This window comes from Microtus pennsylvanicus, chromosome 7, assembly GCF_037038515.1.
Source record: "Microtus pennsylvanicus isolate mMicPen1 chromosome 7, mMicPen1.hap1, whole genome shotgun sequence".
NCBI lineage: Eukaryota > Metazoa > Chordata > Mammalia > Rodentia > Cricetidae > Microtus > Microtus pennsylvanicus.
Genome location: NC_134585.1, coordinates 9,021,293 through 9,048,321, shown reverse-complemented (window position 1 = coordinate 9,048,321; position 27,029 = coordinate 9,021,293). Strand labels below are relative to the sequence as shown.

Sequence of the window (27,029 nt, the reverse complement as noted above, 5' to 3'; positions counted from 1 at the left end):
ATAGGTCAAAGGTTAACAGACACCAAGTCAAGTGTCTCACATCTACCTGTAAGGTCAGCATGGTGGGATCCAATACCTTCTTCTGGCTTCCACAGGCGCCCACTCGTGCTTCCCAGACACTTAAACATGAATAAAAATAAATCATAAGGAGGTGCTGACTGTGTAATTGGGGCAGGAGGAGCTCTGAGGACCTGGACACAGGAGAGACTCCCGGTGCTCAGAGGGGACAAAGGACCATGAATGTTATGGGTGCTGTCAGGGAATGCAGAGAAGTTCACCCTGAAACATGCCCCAAGGCATCCACCCTCCTGCTCACTTTGACTCCACCAGGTTGCCAGAGCCACCAGGCGAGCCTTGATTTCAAACAGACAGAGGAAGGCACCGTAGACATCAAGACCTACAGAACAGCTCAGGAGCACATGCCACCATCTTCAAAGCCCACAGTCTGGGCTGTGCCCACTCCTTCTCTGCCCAGGTGGAGAAGCCGCCTCAAGAACTGAGACTTCAGAGATAGGACAGTGGCTGCCACTTCCAGATGTCACCTGGCTGCTGACATCCCTGCCTCCCATGAAATCTAGCATGTCTGTGGGGTTTCCCCCAGGAGCAATGTCCTCAGACAGCAGCATTTGTTGACAGTCCATCCATAGTGAGGCAACAGCCTGACTCCAAACACAGACCAGGAAAAGATGCCAGGAACTGAGACACAACACAAGCAGCCCAGGGGTATAAAGGCGGCCACCAGAGCACCTCACACACACACACTCACTAACACACTCACTCACTCACACCTCACCCTCCTCCAGCCAACCCCACCATGGCCGCCTCCACCATGTCTGTCTGCTCTGACGCTTGCACCAACTCCTGCTGGCAGGTGGATGACTGCCCAGAGAGCTGCTGTGAGCCTAGCTGCTGTGCCCCCAGCTGCTGCCAATCCAGCTGCTGCCAACCTAGCTGCTGCCAGTCCAGCTGCTGTGCCCCCAGCTGCTGTGCCTCAACCCCCTGTCTGACCCTCATCTGCACCCCAGTGAGCTGTGGGTCCAGCCCCTGCTGCCAATCTGCCTGCAGCAGCTGCTGCACACCCTCATGCTGCCAGCAGTCTAGCTGCCAGCCCTCATGCTGCCAATCTTCCTGCTGTGTGCCTGTCTGCTGCACACCCATCTGCTCTGGATCCTCATGCTGCCAGCAGTCTAGCTGCCAGCCAGCTTGTTGCACCTGCTCCCCCTGCCAGCCATCCTGTGTGACTCTTTGCTGCAAGCCTGTCTGCTGTACCCCCTGCTGCCAGTCTTCCTGCGCACCCTCATGCTGCCAGCAGTCTAGCTGCCAGCCAGCTTGCTGCACATGCTCCCCCTGCCAGCCATCCTGTGTGACCCTGTGCTGCAAGCCTGTCTGCTGCACCCCCATCTGCTCTGGATCCTCCTCATGCTGCCAATCCTCCTGCTGTGTGCCTGTCTGCTGCAAGCCCTGCTCCAGCGTGTCCCTGCTCTGCCACCCTGTGTGCAGACCTGCCTGCTGTGTGCCCAGCTCCTCCTGCTGTGCCTCCTCCTGCCAGCCCAGCTGCTGCAAGCCCTGCTCCAGCATGTCCCTGATCTGCCGCCCTGCCTGCTCCCGCCAGGCCTGCTGTGGCCTCTCCTCAGGCCAGAAGTCCAGCTGCTGCTGACCTGTTTGTCCCATGCTTCAGAGCCCCCACGTGCATGTCTGCTATATTCAGAGTTGAGAGCCCTGTGGTCCTGCTCCCAATAGTTGGGTTCAGCCTCAGTCCCACGTCTCCCTGGTCAGCTCCCAGTGATGTAGCCATTACCCAACAGGCTCAAGGGGGATTCTTTTGTGGCTACTAGACACCTGTCCTAGGTAGAGACAGCAGGCTCTGTCTCCTCTTCCCCTGTCCTGGGCCTAGGAGCCGAGCTGACATGGGGTCTCTTTCTGTGCGGCCTTCCCCCTCCATTCAGCTCCCCCCTCAGTGCCCTCCATTGCCATCTTCTACTTTGTGAACTAAAATAAAACTTAGATTCCAGAAAAGCCTGTGATGTTCTGGTCCTTTAAGCTTCTACATTATTCTCTTCCATTCCGACTGGTCATTTCTACACCTGCCATGCCAGACCAGCTGCTGTGCCCCAGCCTCCTGCATTACTCTTTCTTATCTGTACTCCAGGGAGCTGTGTGTCCACCCCCTGGTTGGACCATCTCTGGGATCCAGTTCTGTTTCCAGAAGTTTCTGCCAGTTCTCACTCTTGGTGGCTTATTTCCTAGTGTGCCTCATCCTTTTTGGTTGAGCTGTGAACTTGTCCTTGACAGAGCCCTAGTGGATGGAGGCCTTGGTTGAAGGTGCTAAAGCAGCAGGGGACATGATCAGCCATGTTAGATTTGGGGCTTGACCTGAAGAAGACCGCCCAGAACACACGGGTTTGGGGGACTAGAGAGATCTTCATACAAACAATGAATACATACACACACACACATTACACAAAAGATACACCTCCTGTGTATTGATTTTTGCACAGTCAATGATCTTGTTGGGATATTCATTGTATCTACAAATAAATAAAAAACGCATAGGACACAGGGATGGAGAATTGGGTCAGCGGTTGACAGCACTTACTGCTCTTTCAGAGCTGGACCTCCCACTCGGAGGGATCTAGTATCCTCTTCTGAATCCCACAGGAACCCACGCGTGCTCCACAGGTGCATACACAGAATAAAAACAAACCTTCGCAAGAGCAAGGATGATACAATGACATGCCCATAAATGTTTGCCTTTTAAAGAATCCGGGGCAGGATGGACCAAGCAGCCTCTTGTTTTCTGCTGTACTGGCCATTTCCTGATGGCTTCTGGGCCATTGGCTTCCCCTGTGAATTCTATCACCCTCAGGTGTGTAGAATAAGTTAAACTAAATACAAACCAATCAGAATAGGACAGAACAAAGCAGAAAAAAAGCATGCAGGTGCAGAGACACACACTTTTTCACATAGAGAAATCCCATAAAATAGAAAGTTGGAATATATATGAATATACATAAATTTATTGTATATTTTATTTATTGATTATTATATATTATTATATTATATATGCATATTTAATATATATTCTAATGTCATGTAATAATAAATAACAAACAAACACATACACATAAAGGCTAATGGTCAGACAAAGCATTATAAAACTTCCAGAATTCCTTTTCAGTTCCTTTCGTGTTGGCATCTGCGGCTGGCAATGGGCCTCCCTGAAGTGTGCTTTGTAAACCCAGGGGGACTCTGCTGGATAGTAGGAAATTTTCCTTTGTGAGTGGTTATCAGTTGGAATTAGGGATGGCGTTTTTGTCCACATCTTCTTTCACTCCTGGAACCTCAATCTTCCTTGGACCTGTTTACGCCTCCACAATCCACAGCAAGTGTTGGTGCCTACCGGCCTCCTCTGGTAGCATGCAGGGCACCTTCCAGTACCATGAACACTAACTATTCAGTAGGGGCTGAAGGCTTTAGGAAGACATCAGCTCCACTTCTCAATGTTCAGTGAGATTTATAGTGTTATCTTCAGCTGCAGAGTTTACCTTCAGCTCGTGGAGAGCCACCACAGCCTTGGCAATGGTGGTTTATACAGGCCCCTTTGGTCAACATATTGGTTAGATGTAACCTATTCCCAGACCTGGAGGTTTAATTTGGTGGCAAAAGATGTCTATTTGGGAATTTGTCTTCCTGTTGTTTGTGATTATATTTCTTTCATATGTATATTCATTTAAAGAAGCCTCTGCTGCTGTAGGTTTCCAAATGACCCCCAAATAGTCCTTAGTTTTAGTTTTCCTTCTTTGTGCTCTCTCCCTCACCTCCCCTTCTGTTAGCTTCCTTGTTTAATCCTCCCATTCTATCCCATCTTGTCCATCCATAACCACAGATTCTATTTCCGCTTCTTTGGGGATTCCTTCCCTACAATACTTTTCTCCATGCTTAACCTCTGCTTACGTAGATTGTAGGCTGTTTATTGAAGAGTTAGCAGTTTTCTTCCACATAGAAGCAAACACAAACCATACTTGCTATTTTATTTCTGGGTTATCACTCTCAGAATGATTTCTCTTTCTATCTCCATCAGTTTGTCTTTGGATTTTGTCGGTTCATCTTTAAACAACATTGTAGCGTTCTATTATGGAAATATACAACATTTTCTTAATGTATTCATTCACTGAGAGACGCCTAGGCTGTTTCCATCTGTGGCTAATGCTAATAGAGCAGCCGTGAACACGGAAGAGCAAGGTAGTAGGGTGCAGAGTCCTTTGATAAATGCCCAAGAGGGGTACGGATGGACTTGAGGTAGATTTGATTCCCTGCCCTGAGGAACTGCCACACTGACTTCCATAGTGTCTGTACAAATTTTTACATACCCTAGCAATAAATAAGTGTTCCCCTTTCCACAAGTTCTCACCAACTTGAGTTGTTATGTGTTTTATTGATCTTGTCTACTATTGTTGGTGTAAGGTGATATCATAATGTAGTTTGGATTTGCATTTCCTGATGACTGAGGATGCTGAACTTTTCGTTATATGATTTTCAGCCATTCAGCTAATTTATCTTCTAGAATTCTCTGTTTAGAACCATATCTCATTTTTAATTGTGTTGTTTTCTTGATGCTACCCCACACACACACACACTTTTTGTTTTTTCCAAGACAGGGTTTCCCTGTAGTTTCAGAGAATGTCCTGTAATACGGCTCTTGTAGACCAGGCTGGCCTCGAAAGCACAGAGATCTACCTGCCTTTGTCTCCTGAGTGCTGGGATTAAAGGTGTATACACTACCACTGCCTAGTTTGATGCCCTTTTTTTTAGGTCATTACGTATTTTAGACACAAGTCTCTACCAGATGTGTCTTCCCCATTCTGTACTTTATCACTCCGTGCAATGACACTCCCGCTGACACCAGGAGTCCCTTGGTTTTCTTTATTGGGTTGTCTCTATTTTCCCTTAGATACTGGAATGATTTTGCTGTCCCTGTAATTCTCACCCACTGCCTCTGGCCTCCATGAGTCTGACCAGTGCTGGTCATTGCTGCTCTCAGGGTTCCTGGGAAGTTTTCAGAATATTCTGCTGGGTTGGCCTCACCGCTTCTTCAATGTAACACTGTATGCTATTATGCTCTCTTTGAATTATTTGAATGCCGAGGAAAGAACAACAGCTGCTAAAAGATATTTATTTATAAATGCTGCTGAACTAATACAACAGATATTTTGAAAATGCCTTGACTTTGAAATTTGGATCTAAGGACATGATGCTTTGGAAAGGAGTTTCTTATTTTGTTTTCACAGAGGATGAGACCCTGTTCATTTCTTCTATTCCGATATGGAATAGATATGAAGATATGAAGAATGTCTATCTAACTGAAATGTATCTCTATATATCTAGAAAAATCTAACTAACATGACTACAAGCTTGACTATTGCTGATGATTATCCATTAACCTATATTTCTTAATTATACATTACATTTTTTAATGAACTACACAATCACAATATCTTAATCAATAGCAGAAATATGCATATACATATAACAAAATTGACCTTAAATCCATGCATATAACAATGCCTATGGATCTGTCACATGACCCTGTCATGTCAGCTGAGCTGGGTGTACAGACTGATGTCTTTCAAAAAAAAAATCTGGCGTGTATCAGCTTCTGTTTGAAATGAAATCGCTCCATCTTACTGCTTGGAGGCCCTAACACAGGATCTCATTCGGCCATTAGATTCCAAGCCCTGACTCCCATCCACCCCAGCCAGTGCCTGATAGTATGAGTGGGAAGCCCTTTGGAGTCTCTAAGGCCCAGACTTTCCCCAAGGATGTCCCCTTGATCATTAGAAATATGGCAGACTACAGAAACCATGAAACAATAAGTGACAAGAACTCAGGGTGTCCTCAAACATGGAGCCGTGCTGAGCATGGCAGCTGCATGGGACAGCATCTACTAAATAAATTGTGCTCACATTGAATATGAAACCCCTGAGTTGTCTTGAGGGAGGGAGCTGATTGTTTCCATGGAGCAACAAAGGTCTGAGGACCTGGGTAGAGAAGAAGCTGCCAGCTCTCAGAGGGGACAAAGGACCATGAATGTTATGGGTGCTGTCAGGGAATGCAGAGAAGTTCACCCTGAAACATGCCCCAAGGCATCCACCCTCCTACTCACATTGACTCCACCAGGCTGCCAGAGCTACCAGGAGAGCCTTGAGTTCTCACAGACAGAGGGAGGCACTGTAGACATCAAGACCTACAGAACAGCTCAGGAGCACATGCCACCATCTTCAAAGCCCACAGTCTGGGCTGTGCCCACTCCTTCTCTGCCCAGGTGGAGAAGCCGCCTCAAGAACTGAGACTTCAGAGATAGGACAGTGGCTGCCACTTCCAGATGTCACCTGGCTGCTGACATCCCTGCCTCCCATGAAATCTAGCATGTCTGTGGGGTTTCCCCCAGGAGCAATGTCCCAGACAGCAGTACTTGTTGACAGTCCATCCATAGTGAGGCAACAGCCTGACTCCAAACACAGACCAGGAAAAGATGCCAGGAACTGATGCACAACACAAGCAGCCCAGGGGTATAAAGGCGGCCACCAGAGCACCTCACACACACACACTCACTAACACACTCACTCACTCACACCTCACCCTCCTCCAGCCAACCCCACCATGGCCGCCTCCACCATGTCTGTCTGCTCTGACGCTTGCACCAACTCCTCCTGGCAGGTGGATGACTGCCCAGAGAGCTGCTGTGAGCCTAGCTGCTGTGCCCCCAGCTGCTGCCAGTCCAGCTGCTGTGTCCCTAGCTGCTGCCAGACCAGCTGCTGTGTCCCCAGCTGCTGCCAGACCAGCTGCTGTGCCCCCAGCTGCTGTGCCTCAACCCCCTGTCTGACCCTCATCTGCACCCCAGTGAGCTGTGGGTCCAGCCCCTGCTGCCAATCTGTCTGTGCTAGCTCCTGTGCACCCTCATGCTGCCAATCTTCCTGCTGTGTGCCTGTCTGCTGCAAGCCTGTCTGCTGTACCCCCTGCTGCCAGTCTTCCTGCGCACCCTCATGCTGCCAGCAGTCTAGCTGCCAGCCAGCTTGTTGCACCTGCTCCCCCTGCCAGCCATCCTGTGTGACTCTTTGCTGCAAGCCTGTCTGCTGCACACCCATCTGCTCTGGATCCTCCTCATGCTGCCAATCCTCCTGCTGTGTGCCTGTCTGCTGCAAGCCCTGCTCCAGTGTGTCCCTGCTCTGCCGCCCTGTGTGCAGACCTGCCTGCTGTGTGCCCAGCTCCTCCTGCTGTGCCTCCTCCTGCCAGCCCAGCTGCTGCAAGCCCTGCTCCAGCATGTCCCTGATCTGCCGCCCTGCCTGCTCCCGCCAGGCCTGCTGTGGCCTCTCCTCAGGCCAGAAGTCCAGCTGCTGCTGACCTGTTTGTCCCATGCTTCAGAGTCCCCCACATGCATGCCTGATATTCTCAGAGTTGAGGACCCAGTGTTCCTGCTCCCCACATCGAGGCTCAGCCTCACACCCAGGTCTCCTTATGTTTTCCATATTGATTTTCCCACACTCTTTTTCATCTGCCCAGATGCTGGCTACCATCCTATGACCAGCTGATGACCTGTGAGTCCTACAAACCTTCTAAATTCCCCCAGAGCATCTGGCCACCCGTGGGAACAGGCTTTGTGTGGAATGTGTGGGTCTCTCTGGGACCCTGGCCTTGAGCTACATCCAATGTTGGCCTTCCACCGACTCTGTGGGTGTCCTGTTTCTGTTTGCCTGGCTCTTTTGATGTAGCCATTACCCAACAGCCTCAAGGGGACCCTTTGTGGCTACTAGATACCTGTCCTAGGTAGAGACAGTAGACTCTGCCTCCATTTCCAATATCCTATGCCTCGGCGCTGAGCTGAAGTGTTGTTTCTTTCTCTACAACCTCCCTCCTCCACCATGCTCCCTTTCCCTTCCTTGCTTCCGTCCACTGCCATCCTCTACTTTGTGAACTAAAATAAAACTGAGATTCCTGGAAGAGCTTGTCTGGTGGTCCAGTCCTTTAGGCTTCTACATGTGTCCACTTTCCAGTCCAACTGGCCATTTCCACCTCTGTCATCTCTGGGATCCAATTCTGTTTTTGAAGTTTCTGCTGGTTCCAGTTTGTGTTGGTCTATTTCCTTGTATGCCCCCATCCCTTTTGGCTGTGACGTGGTCTTGTCTCTGGCAGAACACTGATGGAGACCTTGGATGAAGGTGCTAGAAGCACCAAGGGCCATGATCAGCCATGTTAGATTTGGAGCTTGTTCCTGTTGACCACACAAAACACAAAATTTGAGGGAATAGAGATTTTTAGTGGGCTGAAGCACTGAGGGGGGAGGCCTGCCAACTTCAGTTTGACTCCCAGATCCAGCAAGGTAACAAGAGAGAACTGACTTCAGCAAGTTGTCTTCTGACATTCACAGGTACCCACACACCACACACAGAGATACCACACATAACATACATATACAAAACATGCATGCATGCATACTCACAAAACACGACACACTCATACACACCCATACAACACACATACACACACAACATACATATGCAATACACACATACATGACACAGGCACACACATACACACACACTCACTCATACACACACAGACATTCATACAATACATACATACATACATGCACGCACAATACAGACACTCACACATGCTTACTCATGCACAGACATACATTCACATACACACTCACGCACCTGCCATACACACAGCTCACACCCACCCACACACACTCACACTTACATAAATAAATCAAATTTTTTCCATCATGCTGTTTAATCTAGCATGTTGCCTAGAAAGACTTGTAGCAAGATTACAAACACCTCTCCAGCATGTCTCCTAGAGACCTTTTCATCCACTGCTCTGTTTGGCTGCTATCCTTATGTCTCTCTCGTTTCAGCAATGGTCAGGCTCAGGGAAGAGAAATCCATGGTTTGTTGCCCTTGCCAATAACAAAAATGTCAGAAAGTTGAGTGGCAAAGCTGTTGCCATTGGCATCTTTCACACAAATAAACCACATCAAAAGAGCCCGGATGTCTCTCTCTGTTGGCGTTCATACCAATTTTTCCCAAGGTAGCTGTTCCAGTCACCATACACAAGTTCTTGGTGTCAAACTTGATGTAGTTGGTTATTTTACCTATTTCTAAGTCGATCTGAATGGTGCCATTCTCCTTGATGAGGAGATCAGAGTAGCGAATAGCATGGACATGGTCAGTCACCAGACGTGGGACTGCTTTTGTGCCCACGGGGATCTTTCTCACTTTGCATAACTTGACCGTGGCCTCCTCAAGTGTAATGTGATGAACAGCAAAGTGACCCTTGGTGTCGGAGATCAGATGGACGTTCTCTCCAGTCTTGTGATGATGACGTCCATGAACCCAGCAGTGTGGGTTCTATCGGTCCTGACTTTGCCAACGATCTCAATCAAAAGCTGCACACAAATCTTTATTTCACCCCCACTCAGGGCACACTGTTCCCTAGGAAAATGATCAGAGGCAGACATTTCTTAGCTTGTGAGGACAACAAGCTAAGCTTGGATGGATGTGAGCAAACATGTCTGCCAACTTATCCAATGTTTTGGAGCAGCTACCTGCTGCAGATGTTTCTTGGGACCGTGAGTCATGGCTGCACTGCGAATGGAAAGAGTCTCCCCTTCTTCCAGTGAATGAAGAAATTAGAGTCGGAGGCATCAAGTCAATTTTTAAGACAAGCTTGTCAGCAGAATGGGAATTGGTGGTTTGGCAGGTGGATGGCTCTCTTCTAGTGTTCAGTGCTCCGACAGCTGCTGCTCCCACAGGCAACTATGGTGCATTTGATGGTTCTTATCTGAAGGGACAGCCCCTAGCAGCCTTTCAATGAACATGGGCCTGGTCATTTCCTTCCAAATTCCAAGGCTTGCAGATAGGCAAGGGGGGCAGGAATCAGGTGCCTCCTGGGTCCTTCCTCTGCCCAGTGCCCAGTCAGTTCATAGGGCTAGGGAGGGCAGTTCTCTTGTCCTTGATACTATGGCTCAACCTCTCTGTAAGTCCCACTGATGGCTGCCAGCCTAGCCTTGGAAGATGGCCACTTCCTCCTTAGAAGATTCTGGAAATAAAGCTTGTTTCCCCATCATGGGGCACTGTAATCAGGCAAGAATGCCCTTCGGTCATTAGAGTTCCACCAGGTGTGGTGTGTGGAGTACTGGACCCTCACTTCTAGATGGGTTCAGCAGCCGCGGTCGGGGGGTCCTGAGCTCATGCAGCATCCTGGAAATCATCGCCTGCTCTGACTGAGTGAGCCTGCGTGGGACGTGGTCACTTTGGCAGGCTTTGCTCTGTCTGGGCCGTGAGTTCATATTTATGTTTTAGCTGTTGACACTGAGGATGAGTTTGCGGAGATCCTGAGTGAAACAGGCTGGCTTGGCTCTCTTGCCTTCTGTGATACTCTGCCCTGCTCACCTGACCTAACGTGCTCTAACAGGTACAGCTCCCATGGGCAACCCCCACTGTGCCAGGCTGAGATGGGAAACATAACAGATAGAATTGATTTAATAACTAGGCTTTCCATTAGGGCTGTTTGGATGTGACTGAAGAGTGTCCCCAGAGTCTGTCTTGGGATTCTGGTCCCTGTTGGGGTGACACTGAGAGGTGGGGTGTGATGAAGGCCAGAACTAACTCCTTTTTACCTCAGGGGTCCCCTCCCACCATGTGACCTCTTTCCAGGTCACTATCCTTCGTGGCATGACGCACTTAGTGGGGGACCATGACACAGAACTGGGGCCATGCTTCTGGATCTCCAGTCTCCAGAGCCATGTTCATATTAAATCTCTTCATTAGCACCTGGCCTTGGGTGTTTCATGAGAGGAACAGAAAGCATGCTGACACACTGTCTCTAAGATGCAGCACTTCGCTGGGCTGAACCCTGTGTTTCAAACGCTCATAGTTGTACGTGGCAAGTTACGGTCACACTGGCAGTGCTAGTGGCCGGGACGATTAACACCACACTATGTGATTGATTTGAACGTCACACTTACACCCAAAGTCACTGCTAACTGAGACTTGGGTCATTTTCCGTGCCACTGAGTCTCACTAGCCCCACACTGGAATCTGCAGCCTACTGAGCCCTCGTGCTGACTTTGCCTCTGCCGCTTTAGCCCAGGCCGTGAGACAAACAACCATGGGGGCCTTGGGTCATAAACAGATTCTTCCTAGTGCCAGAAGGCTGGGGGCCAGAAGTCAGCCCAGGGACAGTCAGCCACTTGGGGTGTGTTCTGGGTTCTGGCTGAACCTCACTCCTGGCCACAGACATGGAAGGGGGCTGCAGTGTGAGCAGCACCGACCCCATCACGAGGCTCCACCTTGCTGACTTGATCACCCCATCACACCGCACACTAGGGTTAGGGGGAGGGGCACCAACAGCTTGGACTCAGCTCATGACTGCTGAGCACAGGGCTCCTCTGGCTGCTAATTTGAAAACCTCCCTATACCCTGTCCAGCCATCTCTCCAGCCCCATAGCCATTATTTCTTGCCTTAGTTTCTTTTCTATTGCCCTGACAAAACCTTCTCCCTCCTTATTTTCTCCCTCTTCTCCCTCCAATTAATCCCCTTTGTCCCCATAGACCCGTGGTTCTCACCCTTCCTAATGTGTATGACCCTTTAATACAGCTCCTCATATTGTGGTGACGCCAACCATAAAAGTATTTTCATTGCTGCTTTATAACTGTAATTTTGCTACTGTTATGAGTTGCAATGTAAATATCTGTGTTTCCCGATGGTCTTAGGAGACCCCTGTGAAAGGGTTATTCAAACCCTAAGGGGTCACGACCCACAACCCATAGACCATTTGATTTCTCTTTGCATTTAATCCACACATTCATGATTTTCTTTAACCATATAAAATCTAGGAACAGAAATGGGATAAAATCTACAGTATTTTTCTTTCTGAGCATCGACTGGGTTCACTGAATGTGATTGTTCCCAGTGACAGCCTGTTTCCCTAAAAGCCACGTGACTTTGCTCCTTGTGTCTGGATTAAGTTCAGCTGGGCACACTCGCCCCCTCTCGCTCTCCGGGCCTGTTGATGGACGCCTAGGCCACAGAGAACAATCTAGAACACTCTGCTGTGTAGATGCTTCTGTGACCTGTGGACCTGGAGTCCTGCAGAGACCAGTGCTCTCGTCCACTCACCCCTTCCACTGGCACTGAGTGCAGCAGCTATGCACTCAGATAAGGGTCCCCCAAGTCTTTTTCTCTTCTGAAAGAATATTTTTAAATTGTATATATATACGCACATGAGTATAGTCCAGAACAGAGTGTGGATCCTCTGGAGATGTAGTTACAGGGCAGCATAAGCCCCTGATGGGAATGCTGGGCACTGAACTCGGGCCTCTAGAAGAGCAGCCAGTGAGTGCTCTTAAATGCTTGTGCCATCTCTCCAGCACCATAGCCATTATTTCTTGCCTTAGTTTCTTTTCTATTGCCCTGACAAAACCTCATAACCAAGACAACTTGTAAAGTAAGCGTTTCATTCAGGAACTCCTAGTTCAGACATTTAAGTCCATGACTGCCGTGGAGGGGGAACGTGGCAGCAGACAGGCAGACGTGGCATTGGGGCAGTAACCGAGAGCTTGTATCATGACCCAGAAGCATGAGATAGAGAGAGTTAATTGGGAGTGATGTGGGCTTTTGGAATCCCAGATCCCACCCCAGTGCACACCTCCTCCTCCAAGACCGCACCTCCTCATCCTTCCCCAACAGCGGACCATCTAGGGGTCGAGGATTCAAACATGAGTCTATGGCCGCTCTTCTCCTTCATCCACTCACATCTTGGTGGCTATTTTTGTCCTGGCTGTGCTTTCTCTCTCTCTCTTGTGACTGAATTGGCATGCTTGGTCTCAGTGAGGCTTCCGCTCTGTTTATTTCTTTTTCCTTCTGTGTCTGGAGGAACTGGCCTGTTTGTCCCTATCATTGTGTGGAAGCTCTATGGTGCTAATTTGTTCTTCCCTGCCTCCAAGGGGAACTTTAAACCCAGCCACTTGGAGTTACATTTCCTTGCATACTTCCTGTCTCCTGTTGTGGAATGCAGGGGGATCATGGTTTATCTTAGTGGGCAGCCAAGGAAAGGTGGCTTAACCTCTTTGTACAAGGTTCTCCTTATCTGTCTAGATATAAATTAATCTAGGTGATGCGACAGTGGTTAGATATTGGATTAGTTACTTTTCTCCTAGTGGTGACAACTTAAGGATTTATTCTGGCTTCTTACTGAATTGAAGAGCGAACGCTTCAGTCCATCATGGTGGATAAGGCAAGGGTGGTGCTCACAGCAGCACGGTCATGTGGCACAGGCTCCTCAGGCCTCCTCACCAAGGCGTACAGAGCTCAGGACCAAAGCAGAGTCCGTCCAGAACCCTCAAGCCTCACGCCTGCCACCCTGCACCTGTCAGCTAGAACCTGTATCCACCACCTCCCCAGAATGGCACTGCCACCCACTGGGTATCAAATGTTGAAACATGGGAGCCTAGGAAGCACATTCCAGTCAGTGACTTTCCACCTCTGGTCCCTGTTGGCTCACGGTCATACCTCAGGGCAAAACACACCGAGTACCAATTCAAAACTCTCCGTGGCCCCTCAACAGTCTCAACACTTAAAAAGTCCTTGAAATGCAAGACAGTCATTTAACTCTGAGCCCCTGTAAAAATCAAACCCTGATCACATACACTAACATGGAAATACTCCCAGTCCAAACAGGAGGACTGGCGACAAAAACCACACCAAAGCCAAGCAGAACCCAGCAGGGCTCACTCCTTCAGCCCCGAGTCCAGGATCTCAGGTTCATGGCGTCCTTGTTGGGGCCCCCTGAGTAGCCTTGCCCATAGCCCACTGCCTGCAGCACACATCTCTTTCTTTGAACAGCCCCACCTCATGCCCGCAGTTTTCCTCAACAGATTTTTGGCTACCTGGCATCTCCAACATGCTGGGGTCCACATTACACTGTTTAAGGACTTCTCTAGGTCTGCCTTGTTACGCAGGCTTCACCTTTGCAGCTTCCTGCACGGTCCATACAAACTCATGGAGGGACTCTGGCCTTCCACACAGTGCCTGGCCTCAGAGACTGACTGGAACCCTGGCACATGATCCATGACATTGCGACGTTTATACTCCGCATGCCTAATATAACAGTGCTTCATGGATAGTGACAGCAGGTGGTGTTCTCAGCTTAAGAGCCAGTCTGGCCTCTTGTCCCAAAGCCAAAGCAGCCTCTTGTACCTGTGTCAGGGGACTCTAGACGGTCTTGTTGAGGCAGGTTACCCCAGAGTGGACACATTCTCTCCTGTGTCAGGGGACTCTAGACGGTCTTGTTGGAGCAGGTTACCCCAGAGTGGACACATTCTCTCCTGTGTCAGGGGACTCTAGACGGTCTTGTTGGAGCAGGTTACCCCAGAGTGGACACATTCTCTCCTGTGTCAGGGGACTCTAGACGGTCTTGTTGGGGCAGGTTACCCCAGAGTGGACACATGCTCACTCTCACTTCTATTGCCCCAGTTCGTCCTGTGGAGCTTTTCCTTCCTTGCACTGACTTCTTCAGCAGTTGCCACTCGCTTCTGTTGGCATCTGCTATATGGGCAGCTGCTTTGCTGGAGACTTCAAATTCTCTCCTACACTTTTTCCCACTGAACTGCATGTTCTCCACATCTCCCTGCTCTGCCTTCTGTTCAGAACTCTCACTGTAAACCTGGAGAAAAGCGGCGAGCATCAACCATGCCACAGGCCTGATGCTAGGCTATCTTTAAAATCCTCTCCACCAAACAAATCAGTCCATTAGTTTTTAAGTTAGTCCCATTCAATATTCTGAGACGTGGGCAAAATGTAGCCAGCTTCCCTGGCAGGCGGTAATCCTCAACGACCTCGAGCCCAGGTCCCAGGAGAGTTCTGTTCTTTGACATCTCGAGAGTCAGGTCTTTACTGTCTGCGCTGGCCTCTGATCATGTGAATCACCATCAGAATTGCCCATTAAGCTCAGTTCACAAGAGTCCAGGACTTTTCCAGCCCCAGACTCTCCCACATTCCTCCCATGAACCAATCCAAAGGCCTGAGCACACAGATGCACCACAACAACCGTGCCACCCGTCTGGTTTTCTGTAGGATCCTTTCCTCGCCATCGTGAGGGAATACCCAGTTTAAGGAGGATGGACCTATCTGGACTCACGGCTCGAGAGGGTACACTAAGTCCTGGTGGGAAGGTGTGGCAGGAAGAGTATATGACTGGGCATTTCACATCTTAGGGATCAAGGGGCAGAAACTCAAGCCAAGAGTCACTCTCCTGCCTCGACCATGACTTTCCACCACCATCTAGGCCCTGTTTAAAACACATAGTGAGCCTCATGAAGACATGTCACACTCATGGAGACATATCACATGCATGGAGACATATCACACTCATGGAGACATTTTACACTCACGGAAACATTTCACACTCATGGAGACATATCACACTCATGGAGACATATCACACACATGGAGACATATCACACTCATGGAGACATTTTACACTCACAGAAACATTTCACACTCATGGAGACATTTCACACTCAAATCACTCAGACGGGAAGCACTGAGAACACGGCCAGGCACACCGCAGGTTCTCAGGGCATCCCACAGACCATCCCTGAATCTGCCATTCAAGTCTGTGCACTGTGATTCCCTGCCCTCAGGTCACGGCACCAAGCTTCCACAAATGCTGCTCCTGGCTCCCTATGGCTGCTGTCCCCTTGCTTACACTCCTTGGGCTCTGCTAGGTGTGTCTCACAGTGAGCTGAGTCCATGGTGTCTCCTGTGGGTGACCACAGAGCGCTGTGACTGACAGTTATGGAGTAGGGAATGCGATGAGTGTGTAGAAAAACCACTTGGGTTTGGGTGGAACTTCAGTCAAAACCCAAATGGCTTAAGCCAAATAAAAGCTACGGAAGCCCTACACCCTGGGAGCATCATGTCCTGAGTCTGCTCAGGGAGCAAGCATGTGCTCTGGTTTAGAGCTCTGCACACACCTTTGGCACCGTCTCAGAGTCTCATGGGTGTTTTACGCTGGTGGCTTCAGCTTCCCTCTGTCCTCACCATGTCCCTGCAGTTGCCTCGGTGAGGGGGTGGGGGGACTACTGGGTGCTCAGAATCTCTCTTGACCTGGCCCCTTGTGAACAAGGGCAGAGCCGTTCCGCAGACAGGCAACTCAGTAGCTAGTGGAGGGGTCTCACCCACAGACACTGAACTAGCTCATTATCATCGCGATTCTTGGTTTGTCACTTTACTGGACAGCATGGGAAGTTCTGGTGATGGTGACCCTGCTCACCCCTTTCTCATGCCAGCTGAGGACTCTAAGGAGGCTTCCATTCCCGAGAGACTCAACTGTGTGAGGTCTGAACACTGTCTCTCTGCCCACGGCGCTACTCTGCACCCGACGAGAGAGGGCAAGAGGGCACTGGGATGCAGGAGAGGTATGCCTGAGACGGGCATCTGGGAATCAGGGTCAGCTCTCCCCAGCTCACCTCCCTGGCACGGGTCATCCCCGTACCATGAACTCCATGTCACTTTAGTCCACGCCTGCTTCCTGCAGCCTGTCTGTTCACCCAGAACAAGTGACCCCGGACTCCAGGAGGACATTGATGTCCAGCTAGGTCAGACTCAGTGTGGGCTCCAAATGCCTAGGAGCCCAGACTGGGCTTCAGTGACCATCTTCGTCTCCAAGAGACCCTTGGCTGACTGCCTACATCTGATCCATCCCTGGAAATGTCATTGGATGTCCTCACTACCTGCTCCAAAGCAGGACGCCTGCCTCTTTTTTCCCAGTCACAGGCCACCCAGGTCACCCCACTGAGGTCAGAGGCTAGGGACACAGAATGTATCCTCAGAGCCAAGAGTCTTCTCCAAAATGCTGACAGGTGGCCACCAGGTGGAGAATGCAGACAGCCCAGGGAGGCCATGTCCAGGTGTCCCCCAGGCACAGGCCCAAGCAGAGTGACCGGCAGGGCAGTTTACAACTGTGCTCTGCAGAGCACGCTCCAGACTGAACAACAAGGAAGGGGAAGGATGCAGAGCCTCCTGCAGCAAAACACACCTGGGGGATAAAAGCCCAGAGCCCAGAGCACCTCACACACACTCACCACTCACACACACTCACACAACACACTCATACACTCCCAGCTCCCAGCCTACCCCACCATGGCCGCCTCCACCATGTCTGTCTGCTCTGACGCTTGCACCAACTCCTCCTGGCAGGTGGATGACTGCCCAGAGAGCTGCTGTGAGCCTAGCTGCTGTGCTCCCAGCTGCTGTGCTCCCAGCTGCTGCCAGCCCAGCTGCTGTGTCCCCAGCTGCTGTACCCCATCCCCCTGCCTGACCCTCATCTGCACCCCAGTTAGCTGTGGGTCTAGTCCCTGCTGCCAATCTGCCTGCAGCAGCTGCTGCACACCCTCATGCTGCCAGCCCTCATGCTGTGTGCCTGTCTGCTGCAAGCCTGTCTGCTGCAAGCCTGTCTGCTGTGTCTCCATCTGCTCTGACTGCCAGCCAGCTTGTTGCACCTGCTCCCCCTGCCAGCCATCCTGCTGTGTGCCTGTCTGCTGCGAGCCGGTCTGCTGCGAGCCGGTCTGCTGTGAGCCCGTCTGCTGTGGGGCTTCCTCCTCATGCTGCTGACTGTCTAGCTGAGAACTGGATTAGCATCTGTCTTTCCTGACCCATGGTTCTGCTGGGCCTTGCTGGGCCTTCTGGACCCACCCACCCTCACCCTTCCTTCACCAGCCCACCCAGGTCTAGAGCCTGAGTGTCCCCCAGCTACTCTCCTGACTCAGATCCTGGACATGCTGGCTGCCCCACCTTACCCACCCCCAATCTGGCTGGCTTGATCCTGCTATCAGCTGTGTTATTCTTAGCCTCTGAGCCCCAATAAAACCTTTTCTGTACCATTCCATCTCCGTGGTAACTGTCATACAGAAAACTGGCTCGGAAGCCTCTGGGCTCTACACCTGACACTCACTGGTCTCTGCACCTGGCTCCAGGACCTGCACCTGGCTCTGGGCTCTACACCTGTCCCTGGGACTTGCACCTGACTCCGGGGCCTTCACCCCACTCCTGAGCCTCTACCTACCGCTGGGCTATGCATCTAGCTCTGGGCTTTGTACCGGACTCTGTGAGGTCTACACCTGATTCTGGACCTGTGCCCTTCCATTCTCTCTGTATCAGCAGCAGTGGGGTATGGGAGTCATCAGACATGTTCTGAAGTGCCTGTCTTTTGCTGCTGGCCACTTCCAGGTCTTGTGGGCAGCAGAACCTCTGCACACTGGTCACCACTCTGAGCAGCACTTGGGCTCTGAATAAGCCCCCCAGCCTGCTGCCAGTGTCCACCATTGTGTGTGGTGTAGAGCAGGGGACTCTGGCCTCCAGCTCAGCACTGAGAAGGTCCACTGTAGGGAAGTCTGGGCATCCTGTCTTCCTGCCCACCCATGTCCTCAGGGAGGCTGAGCAAGCACCAGAATGCCTCAGGCTGCCCACCTACAGATGGAGGACGAGGCATGGTGTACCATGGGATGGTCATGGCCATAAGCCTGGAGTGACCACAGCACCCTAGAGTGGTGAGGGGAGGTGTCCACAGGAGATGGAAGGATGTGATGTCCAAATCTGGGCAAATGTGGCCTCCCCTTTGCTGAGGGACTTGGAGAATTGTCTCCTGGAGTTACAGGGGCAGAGCAAAGGGGATAAACTGGTCAGGGAGATAAAGGCAGTGTCTCTACAGGGACTCCTGAGTCCACTTAGCAACAGGAGCAGCGGAAGCCACTTCATCATGGACACATTACCTTGGTGTCATGTGACAAGGTCCCATGGAGGCCTTTGCTGAGGTACAGGTGCCTCCGTGTTTTGCTGCCTGGGGGACCAGCCTCCAGTGGCGCAGGGCTCAAAGGGAATCCACAGGGTCTGTGTACTAAGACTTTTTATCTGAAGAGGCAAGGGAAAAGACACTCACACACTCTCTGGATGGTTTCTTCAGACCTTTTCTTTATTCTTTATTCTTCTTTTGTATTCTGATTCTGCATTCTGTCTCTTTATTTTTATTCTATAGCTTATATACCCCCAACAAAAATCTTTTAGGCAATATAGAAATTAAAATGTGGTCACATCTATTTTCCAAGTGAATAATTATAATGAATATGGGAAAATGTGTTTTTCATCTTCCTTATATTATTACAACAAAGTCATCCCAAGAATCCACTTACATTTATATGTAAGTAACTTGTTATAGATGAACAGAGTGTGCAAGCAGGGTATTTTTCTCAGCCATTTCTTTTGCTGTCAGGCTGTATTTTACAGTTACAAAGAAAGAATCAATCACTTTATTACTTACCTTGAAAAGTAATTTTATGAGGAATCTTAAAGGAGTCACAAGCCTAAACTTCTATACATGTAAAACAGTCAGCTCCACTTTAAATCTTAGGGAATATACCCGCTCGTCAATTTCTTTTTTTATCAGGAGATTGAGGGCAAAAATGGGTACAAGGAGTTAATCATCATCTTTGATCACCAACCAATCCTAGCAAGGAGAGTGTGTCAGCTAGTATTGTATTTGTGACCCTAACCTAAAGAATCTATGACTCAGCTGTGTCCTTGTGAACTTTAGATTGTCTTTTAGGGTTTTTAATCTCAAACTATTATCCAAACATCTAATCTAATCTGAAGTTATTCTGAGGCTTTGATTCAGCTGTGATACACATCAAAACCTGTGAATCCATTCTTCAACATTAAGATTAAAAAGAATTCAAGCCAGCCTGGCTCCAAGGGACTCAATTGTTTTCCTCAATCATTGACCTCAACTGCGATCTACGTGGCTTCCTGGGTGAAACTCATAGGCCCTAACTGTGTGACATTTCTTTGTATTTATTTTTAATCATCAAAACTCTATTTAAACTAACATTATTATTATCAATTAGACAGTGCAGCTTTAAACATCCTCTTCACAATAATCCACAGGTAAAAATGCCCTGTAGATAAAAACACTACATTACAGCAGTGGGGATCTCCCCACACCCATTCACACCATGCCAGATACCAGAGAAAGATGGCAGCGGCAAACATGTAAGGGCACAGCAGAAGCAAAAGACATTCTGGAGTCTGTGGTCACAGGGCCTGGCCTATCCGAGATTCACCCATCAGGTGAGCTAACACCTGAACTTCAGTTGCCACTTGCTCTCCTCTGACATGGCCATCAGCCACCGGCCATTGGCATACAAGACACTGAAGCATGGAAATGCCATTCACACCTGGGAGAGCTCTGTGTCCGTCACCTCCCAACCCTGCCCTCCTGGGCCCAGTCCTGAGCAGCAGGTGCAATTTATGTGGGAATGGTGCATGGGAACAGAGTGGATGTCCTTCTGAGGGAGCTTTACTGTCAACTTGACACAGCCTAGAATCATCTGAGGAGGGAGTCTCCAATGAGAGATATGATCATATTGAACATATCCGTGGGAGATAATCTTGATTGTTAATTGATGTAGAAGGGCGCTATTCCCTGGACAGGTGGTTCTGGTTATTTAAGAGAGCTAGCTACCCACTCAACAAGAGGGAAACCATGCCTGGGGCTGGAAACCTAGCCAAATACCCAGGGCTAGTGAAGTCTAAACCAGCCTAATCCTTAAATACACTCCAAATGTTTATCCTTATATCCACAGATAAGTATAGTTCTCATCCCTCATCAAGAAAACTTTTTTGCAACAGAAAGAGACAATAACAGAAAACTGATCAAAATGCAGAGTTGTGGAGCCCAGTCCCTACTGATGCATCTGCAACACCCTCCTCCATCTAAGGCTCAGGGATGATTGCGGAAGAGTGGGTGAAAAGACTGTAAGACAGAGGAACAGGAGTTTGCTGTGAGATTGTCTCTGCCACACCCATGAAGTCTCACTAACACTGCTGCCTAAACACAAGCTGAACAAGGACAAAACCAATGGACATTCTAAAGTGGCCTCGATCCTACACAAAGAACTACAGGCAACTAAGGAACTAAGAGTGGGAAAAATAGTCTTCCCCAGGGAAGAACACACCAATCGGTTATCCAATACCAAATGGTCAGCCCTGAAAGCTTATATACAAGTAGTATTATATGAAGTGAGCAGGTTGTATTTACATATTAGGGATAGGTAGGTAGGTAGATAGATAGATAGATAGATAGATAGATAGATAGATAGATAGATAGATAGATAGATGACAAACGTGTGTGTGTGTAACAATTACAGAAAAGGAGACCATGAATTTGAATGAGAGCCAGAAGGTACATAGGAGGTGTCAGAGAGAGAGAGGAAAGGGAAGAGGAAATGATGTAACTATAATACAATCTCAATAAATAAATAAATAAATAAATAAATAAATAAATAAATAAATAAAGCTAGCTAAGCATGAGCAGGCTATGTTGCTCTGTGCTTTCTGCTCAGGTTCCTGCTTGAGTTCCTGGTCTGACTTCCCTCAGTGTTGGACTGTGACCTGGACGTATAAGTCGAATGATCCCTTTCCCTAAGTTGCTCCTGGTAGGAGCGTTTTCTCACGGCAATAGAAAGGAACATGTAAGCATCCGTCTTCGCCTGTCTGAAGCTCCCTGAAGAGCCAGTCTCAGTTTCTCCAAATTGCTAAACACAGGGCAGGGATCAGTCAGGCATCTAAGTGTGAACGACCCATTCTTGCTGCCCGGGGAACACCTGGGTAAGAGTTAAGGCAAGCTGGGAACCAAAGACTTCGAGGAATTAGGGCTTTGAAACAGTCCTGGGAGTCTAGAAGGTCCCAGGCATGACCGCAGGGGCGCATGCTGACAATGCCGCTGGTGGCTGACCTTTGAGCAAACAGGAGGTAAAGGTGTAACAGGAAGGGGAGAAGGGCAGAAACTGTCAGCTGGGAGCTGAGCCCCATGGGTAAACACACAACAGCTGCAAAGCTTAGGGGGAAACAATTTTGTGACCGTGACAAAACTCCCAAGATAACGACATAAGGAGGAAGAAATTGTTGGGCTCACAGTCTTGTGGGGGAGATGTACAATGTCATCTTACTGAGACAGGAGGAAGGACACAGGGCCAGGGTCCCTTCACAGGCAAACCCTCAGTGATTTATGTTCCTACTACTAAGTCCATCCCCTAAAGGATTCCCTCTCATCCTAGTAACGCCACAAGTCGGGGACTAAGTCTTATCTTTTAAGTCTTTGGGGGTCATTTAAAATCCAAACCACACCATGCATTGAAGTCATGTCGCTTCTTCCCACCCTGCTGACCACTGTCCTTGATTTTCAGCTCCAATGTGCACACACGTGGATTCCTATGTAGTGCTTTACTGAACTTTTTTAAACACACCTAAAATACACTCTGTTTGTCCTCATGGATCAACGTCTTCCATCAGTTTGAAGCTCCTGTTTGTTTTCAATACCTCACCTGGCCCCATCCCTTTGTCTCTCCTAGGGTCCAAACCACTCCCTCCCCACCCTGTCCCTTTGCTTGTTGCTCCATTTCCTCGACTTCAGCCCTCCCCACCCCTGCATTCAGTCATCACACCCATCAGCTCCTTCCCTTCGCTAACCTTCTCTTGGACTTGGTCTGATATGCTGTTCATCTATTCCACCATACTGAAAGTTCAGGTTTGGGGTTCTTCACTCCCAGGATTTGGTTCTTATTTGTGGACTTCCAGTTACCACTGGGAAAAAAATCTCCATCTTTCTCCCAATTTTCCTGAAAGATATGTCACGCTTTGTTTGATCTGAAGAGAAACAGGAGCATCACCACGGTTACCCTTTTTTTTTTTTTGAATTTCTTTTTTTAATATTTATTTATTTATTATGTATATAATATTCTGTCTGTGTGTATGCCTGCAGGCCAGAAGAGGGCACCAGACCTAATTACAGATGGTTGTGAGCCACCATGTGGTTGCTGGGAATTGAACTCAGGACCTTTGGAAGAGCAGGCAATGCTCTTAACCACTGAGCCATCTCTCCAGCCCCCACGGTTACCCTTTTGATTTTGAAGTGTTTCTTCACAGTTACCCTCTTTGTTTTTGTAGTGCTGGGGACCAAACCCAGGGCTTTGTACATCCTAGACAGTCAGCCACCAAGCTATGTCCCCGGCCCTCATCGGTTGCCTTAAGTTCATGTGTGACTGTTCTGATGTCTAACTTTCTTGTCTGTTCTTCTCTTGACTCTTGGTCAACTGGTCTTGTCTTCTAGAATGCCTGGTAACATTTGACCAAAGACAAGAATTCACTGTGTAAAAACTAAAATCTAAGACCCCTTGAGTCCCCAGTGCTGCTATCTGGATCAGAAGTGATGGCCGTGCGTAGCATGAGTTCTAATTGGTCTTAATAATAAAAACCCAGAGTCAGATATTAGGGGGTGAAAGTTGAAAGATTAGAGAAGCAGAGCAGCCAGCTGCTAGACTTCTCACCTCTACAAAATCCTCAGACTGAAAAGAGGTCGAGCTCCTGTCTCCTCCCAAACTTATATTCCTCTCTCTGCCCAGCCATATAACTTCCTGTTTGTCTGTACAGACCTCCAGACCTCTATGGTTAACTAGTGGCTAGCTCCGTCTTCTGATCTTCAGGCAAGCTTTATTTATTAGATTACAAGCAAGGTATCACCACAACTGTGTCTCTGACAAACAGTTGGTCTGTAGGCATCTTACCATGTGCACTTGAGCTGAGGTGCAGGCAAGGCCATCTGGTTCCGGCTTTGCTTTTCCTGGGGGAGGCTCCTGCACTCACGGTCAGTGTTTACTTCTGAAAGCCCATTGCTTCCCAGACCCTCCACTTCAGCAGGCCCTGGATTCTGGGCTTTGCCCTCTGGTTCTAAGACCACTAAAGGCTTTGGTCGACTTCCGGGTCCCTTCCCAGTGAGCTGTAGCTCTGTTAGTGCCTCAAGAGGAAAATCCACAGTAACACAGGCTCCATCAGGGGCTCTTCCCGAGATAGGAATTTGGTCCCTCAAGTCTCAGCTATCTCTGGGCCTCCTGGTGCCTGCAAAACAGAAATTTACTTGTCAAACCAGCTTCTCCACTTTCCCCACCCCACCGGCTAGTAAGGGTCCACCCCACGCCACATGGACACTGTCATGAAGTGACAACTGTTCTCGCCCAGAGCTGGGCTATGGGAGGAGTACTGGGTTGAGCCCATCTATTTCTTGAGAAGGGATGCCAGATGACATCTCTGCAGCCATAGGATGGCTGGGACAAGTCCCACCAATGACATCCCAACCTCACTGCTCACAGAGCCTCCCTTAACGCTCCCAGCATCATTCACTGGCAGGAAACAGACAGGCCTGACAACATCACACATAAACAAACACCCTGATGATGACCACGAGCCACACCAACAAGGAAGGGAGACCAAGTCTGACAACAGCACAGGGGTATAAAAGCTGACAACCCAGCACCTCACACACACACACTCACTAACTCACTCACTCACTCACTCACTCACTCACTCACACCTCACCCTCCTCCAGCCAACCCCACCATGGCCGCCTCCACCATGTCTGTCTGCTCTGACGCTTGCACCAACTCCTCCTGGCAGGTGGATGACTGCCCAGAGAGCTGCTGTGAGCCTAGCTGCTGTGCCCCCAGCTGCTGCCAACCCAGCTGCTGCCAGTCCAGCTGCTGTGTCCCCAGCTGTTGCCAGACCAGCTGCTGCGCCCCCAGCTGCTGTGCCCCAGCCCCCTGCCTGACCCTCATCTGCACCCCAGTGAGCTGTGGGTCCAGCCTCTGTTGCCAGTCTTCCTGCGCACCCTCATGCTGCCAGCAGTCTAGCTGCCAGCCAGCTTGTTGCACCTGCTCCCCCTGCCAGCCATCCTGTGTGACCCTGTGCTGCAAGCCTGTCTGCTGCACACCCATCTGCTCTGGATCCTCCTCCTGCTGCCAATCCTCCTGCTGTGTGCCTGTCTGCTGCAAGCCCTGCTCCAGCGTGTCCCTGCTCTGCCGCCCTGTGTGCAGACCTGCCTGCTGTGTGCCCAGCTCCTCCTGCTGTGCCTCCTCCTGCCAGCCCAGCTGCTGCAAGCCCTGCTCCAGCATGTCCCTGATCTGCCGCCCTGCCTGCTCCAGCCAGGCCTGCTGTGGCCAGAAGTCCAGCTGCTGATGGATCTGTCTATTCCCTGCTCATGTTCTCCCAATTTCTCTTAGCTGCTGATGTGGCATCTCTCCAGGACAGAGGTCCAACTTGTTCCCTACACTGACCTGACCTGACCTTTTGCCTCCCAGGAACTCCACCTGGGCCATTGTCCCTCTTTACTTCCCTCAGCTCTGGTCACTTGTCTTGGCATTAGCCCTTCAGAACATCAATAAACTCTTCAAACTGCCTGGATCTCTTCTCATGCTGTGACAAGTGTGGTTTAAGTCCATGTCAGTCTCTGCAGGCTATGATTGTCCGGGAGGGTGGGGGGGGAGGTGGCCCTGCAATAGTGAGAGACGTTGGTCACCTGCCCTAGGTGTGGCCAGTGGAGCTCAGTGGCAGGTTTTGTACAAAGCGGAAAAAAGATCCTGCCATGACAGTCCCCCATATCTGGAAAGGGTGTGCAAGCATCCACAGAGGGCTCCCAGTATCCAGTGGGTGATGGTCTCAGACACACCCACAGAGAAGGCCAAGAGAAGCTGCTGCTGGACAAGGGGTCCCCAGGAAATAGACAGTAGAATTCATAGCCAGAGCATCAGCTGGGCATGAAGCCTGTCTTTAGCACCTGGAGTACTGCCCTGAGGGGAATTCCTCTGAAGGGAGCCAGAGAAGCAACCTGACCTAATTTACCTTCAGAATACCTAACTGGGTCCCAAGTGACCAGCCTGCCGGCACCCGGCCCATCCAGACAGAGCTTGAGTGAGCACAGAAACACAGCATCCAGCTAAAGAGCCATTCAGTTTAGTAAACTCCCAAGGCGGGAAAAGGTGGCCAATAGATCAATCAATGGGTGGGGATTCACTAGCCTCCCCTATCCCACACAGCCAAGACATTAGAGAGAGATGGGGCAACTGAGCAAAGAAGGGAGAGTGTTTAAAGAAAGAACCAGAGGGCTGGAGAGATGGCTCAGAGGTTAAGAGCACTGGCTGCTCTTCCAGAGTCCTGAGTTCAATTCCCAGCAACCACATGGTGGCTCACAACCATCTGTACTGAGATCTGGCGCCCTGCTCTGGCATGCGAGCATACATCGAGACAGAATGTTGTATACATGATAAATAAATAAATCTTTAAAAAAAAGAAAGAAAGAAAGAAAGAAAGAAAGAAAGAAAGAAAGAAAGAAAGAAAGAGAACCAGAGAGGGACAGCTCAGAGGAGCGCTGTGTGGAAGAGGGACACTGATGTGTTAGGGGTGGGATTCACAGTCGTAGGGGCTGGGATAAAGTCACAGGAGGAAAGGAGCAAGTTGGAGCAGCGGGCAGAAGTCCTGTCCCGCAGAGTCGAGCTCAGGGACCTGGCTTTGTCACCAGCTCCGCTCTTGGTATCAGACATGCTAAGGTTTTGGATGACACACACATCCCCATCACTGCAGGGTCTTTGCTGTCCTGAGTGTCCTCTGGTGTCCTGTGGAGTCTCCCTGTGGCACCTGCACTACAGGATGGTATGCAAGCCGGGAAAGGGGTTAGAGATTTAAACACATACACACAGAGACAGACGGGGACATGGGTCATCCTTGAAACAAGTATGTCTCCTTTATTGTGTTCAGGGGCAACTTCTATAAGGGATCCTTAACTGATAGCCACGCCCCAGTCAAACCCACCAGAAACCACTCCCCTGCCATCAGGAACGCCTGAGGGTCTCGTGCTCAGAGCACCTGCAAACACAGGAAAACAAGTTGCTTTGCTCAGAGCAGCTGCAAGCATAGCAAGTTGTTTACAGGAAATTCAGGGTCTGGGGGTCACAGCCCCCAACATCTCCCTGCCCACCAACCCCCAGTAATTCCTTCACAGCCTCCCCCCTCACTTAGAACGGTGATCAGAAGGGCTCTGTGCCCCTCCAGGTCCCACTACATTCCCCCACATCCTCCATGCC

General features: G+C 49.8%; 4 protein-coding genes and 1 pseudogene across 5 annotated transcripts in view; 4 read left to right on the top strand and 1 right to left on the bottom strand.

The window, feature by feature from the left end:
- The window catches only part of Tspear (thrombospondin type laminin G domain and EAR repeats), a 159,851-nt gene that overhangs the window by 95,062 nt on the left and 37,760 nt on the right, over window positions 1–27,029 (top strand). The gene's annotated exons all lie outside the window — the stretch shown is intronic.
- On the top strand, window positions 815–1,657 carry LOC142853522 (uncharacterized). Its single transcript, XM_075978706.1, has 2 exons — window positions 815–1,471; window positions 1,550–1,657. The coding sequence occupies exons 1-2, from the start codon at window positions 815–817 to the stop codon at window positions 1,655–1,657; spliced, it is 765 nt and encodes a 254-aa protein (XP_075834821.1).
- LOC142853521 (uncharacterized) lies at window positions 6,661–7,401 on the top strand. Its single transcript, XM_075978705.1, has 2 exons — window positions 6,661–6,933; window positions 7,027–7,401. Exons 1-2 carry the CDS (start codon window positions 6,661–6,663, stop codon window positions 7,399–7,401), a joined length of 648 nt encoding a protein of 215 aa, XP_075834820.1.
- On the bottom strand, window positions 8,933–9,643 carry LOC142853642 (small ribosomal subunit protein eS4-like; annotated as a pseudogene).
- On the top strand, window positions 17,212–25,128 carry LOC142853641 (uncharacterized). Of its 2 annotated transcripts, XM_075978818.1 has the most exons (4): window positions 17,212–17,677; window positions 21,874–21,879; window positions 24,587–24,687; window positions 24,769–25,128. In XM_075978818.1, the coding sequence occupies exons 1-4, from the start codon at window positions 17,212–17,214 to the stop codon at window positions 25,126–25,128; spliced, it is 933 nt and encodes a 310-aa protein (XP_075834933.1). The 2 variants fall into 2 exon arrangements, with proteins under 2 accessions (XP_075834933.1, XP_075834934.1); XM_075978819.1 differs by lacking the exons at window positions 17,212–17,677; window positions 21,874–21,879 and having other exon boundaries at window positions 24,514–25,128.

Bases quoted from the DNA above. Each gene is read 5' to 3' on its own strand.
- LOC142853522 (XM_075978706.1), top strand. From the start codon at position 815: ATGGCCGCCTCCACCATGTCTGTCTGCTCTGACGCTTGCACCAACTCC. The intron at 1,472-1,549 runs GTGTCCCTGCTC...TCCTCCTGCCAG, and splicing joins GCTGCAAGCCCTGCTCCAGC to CCCAGCTGCTGCAAGCCCTG.
- LOC142853521 (XM_075978705.1), top strand. From the start codon at position 6,661: ATGGCCGCCTCCACCATGTCTGTCTGCTCTGACGCTTGCACCAACTCC. The intron at 6,934-7,026 runs GTCTGTGCTAGC...CCCTGCTGCCAG, and splicing joins CCAGCCCCTGCTGCCAATCT to TCTTCCTGCGCACCCTCATG.
- LOC142853641 (XM_075978818.1), top strand. From the start codon at position 17,212: ATGGCCGCCTCCACCATGTCTGTCTGCTCTGACGCTTGCACCAACTCC. The intron at 24,688-24,768 runs GCCCCCAGCTGC...CTCTGTTGCCAG, and splicing joins GTTGCCAGACCAGCTGCTGC to TCTTCCTGCGCACCCTCATG.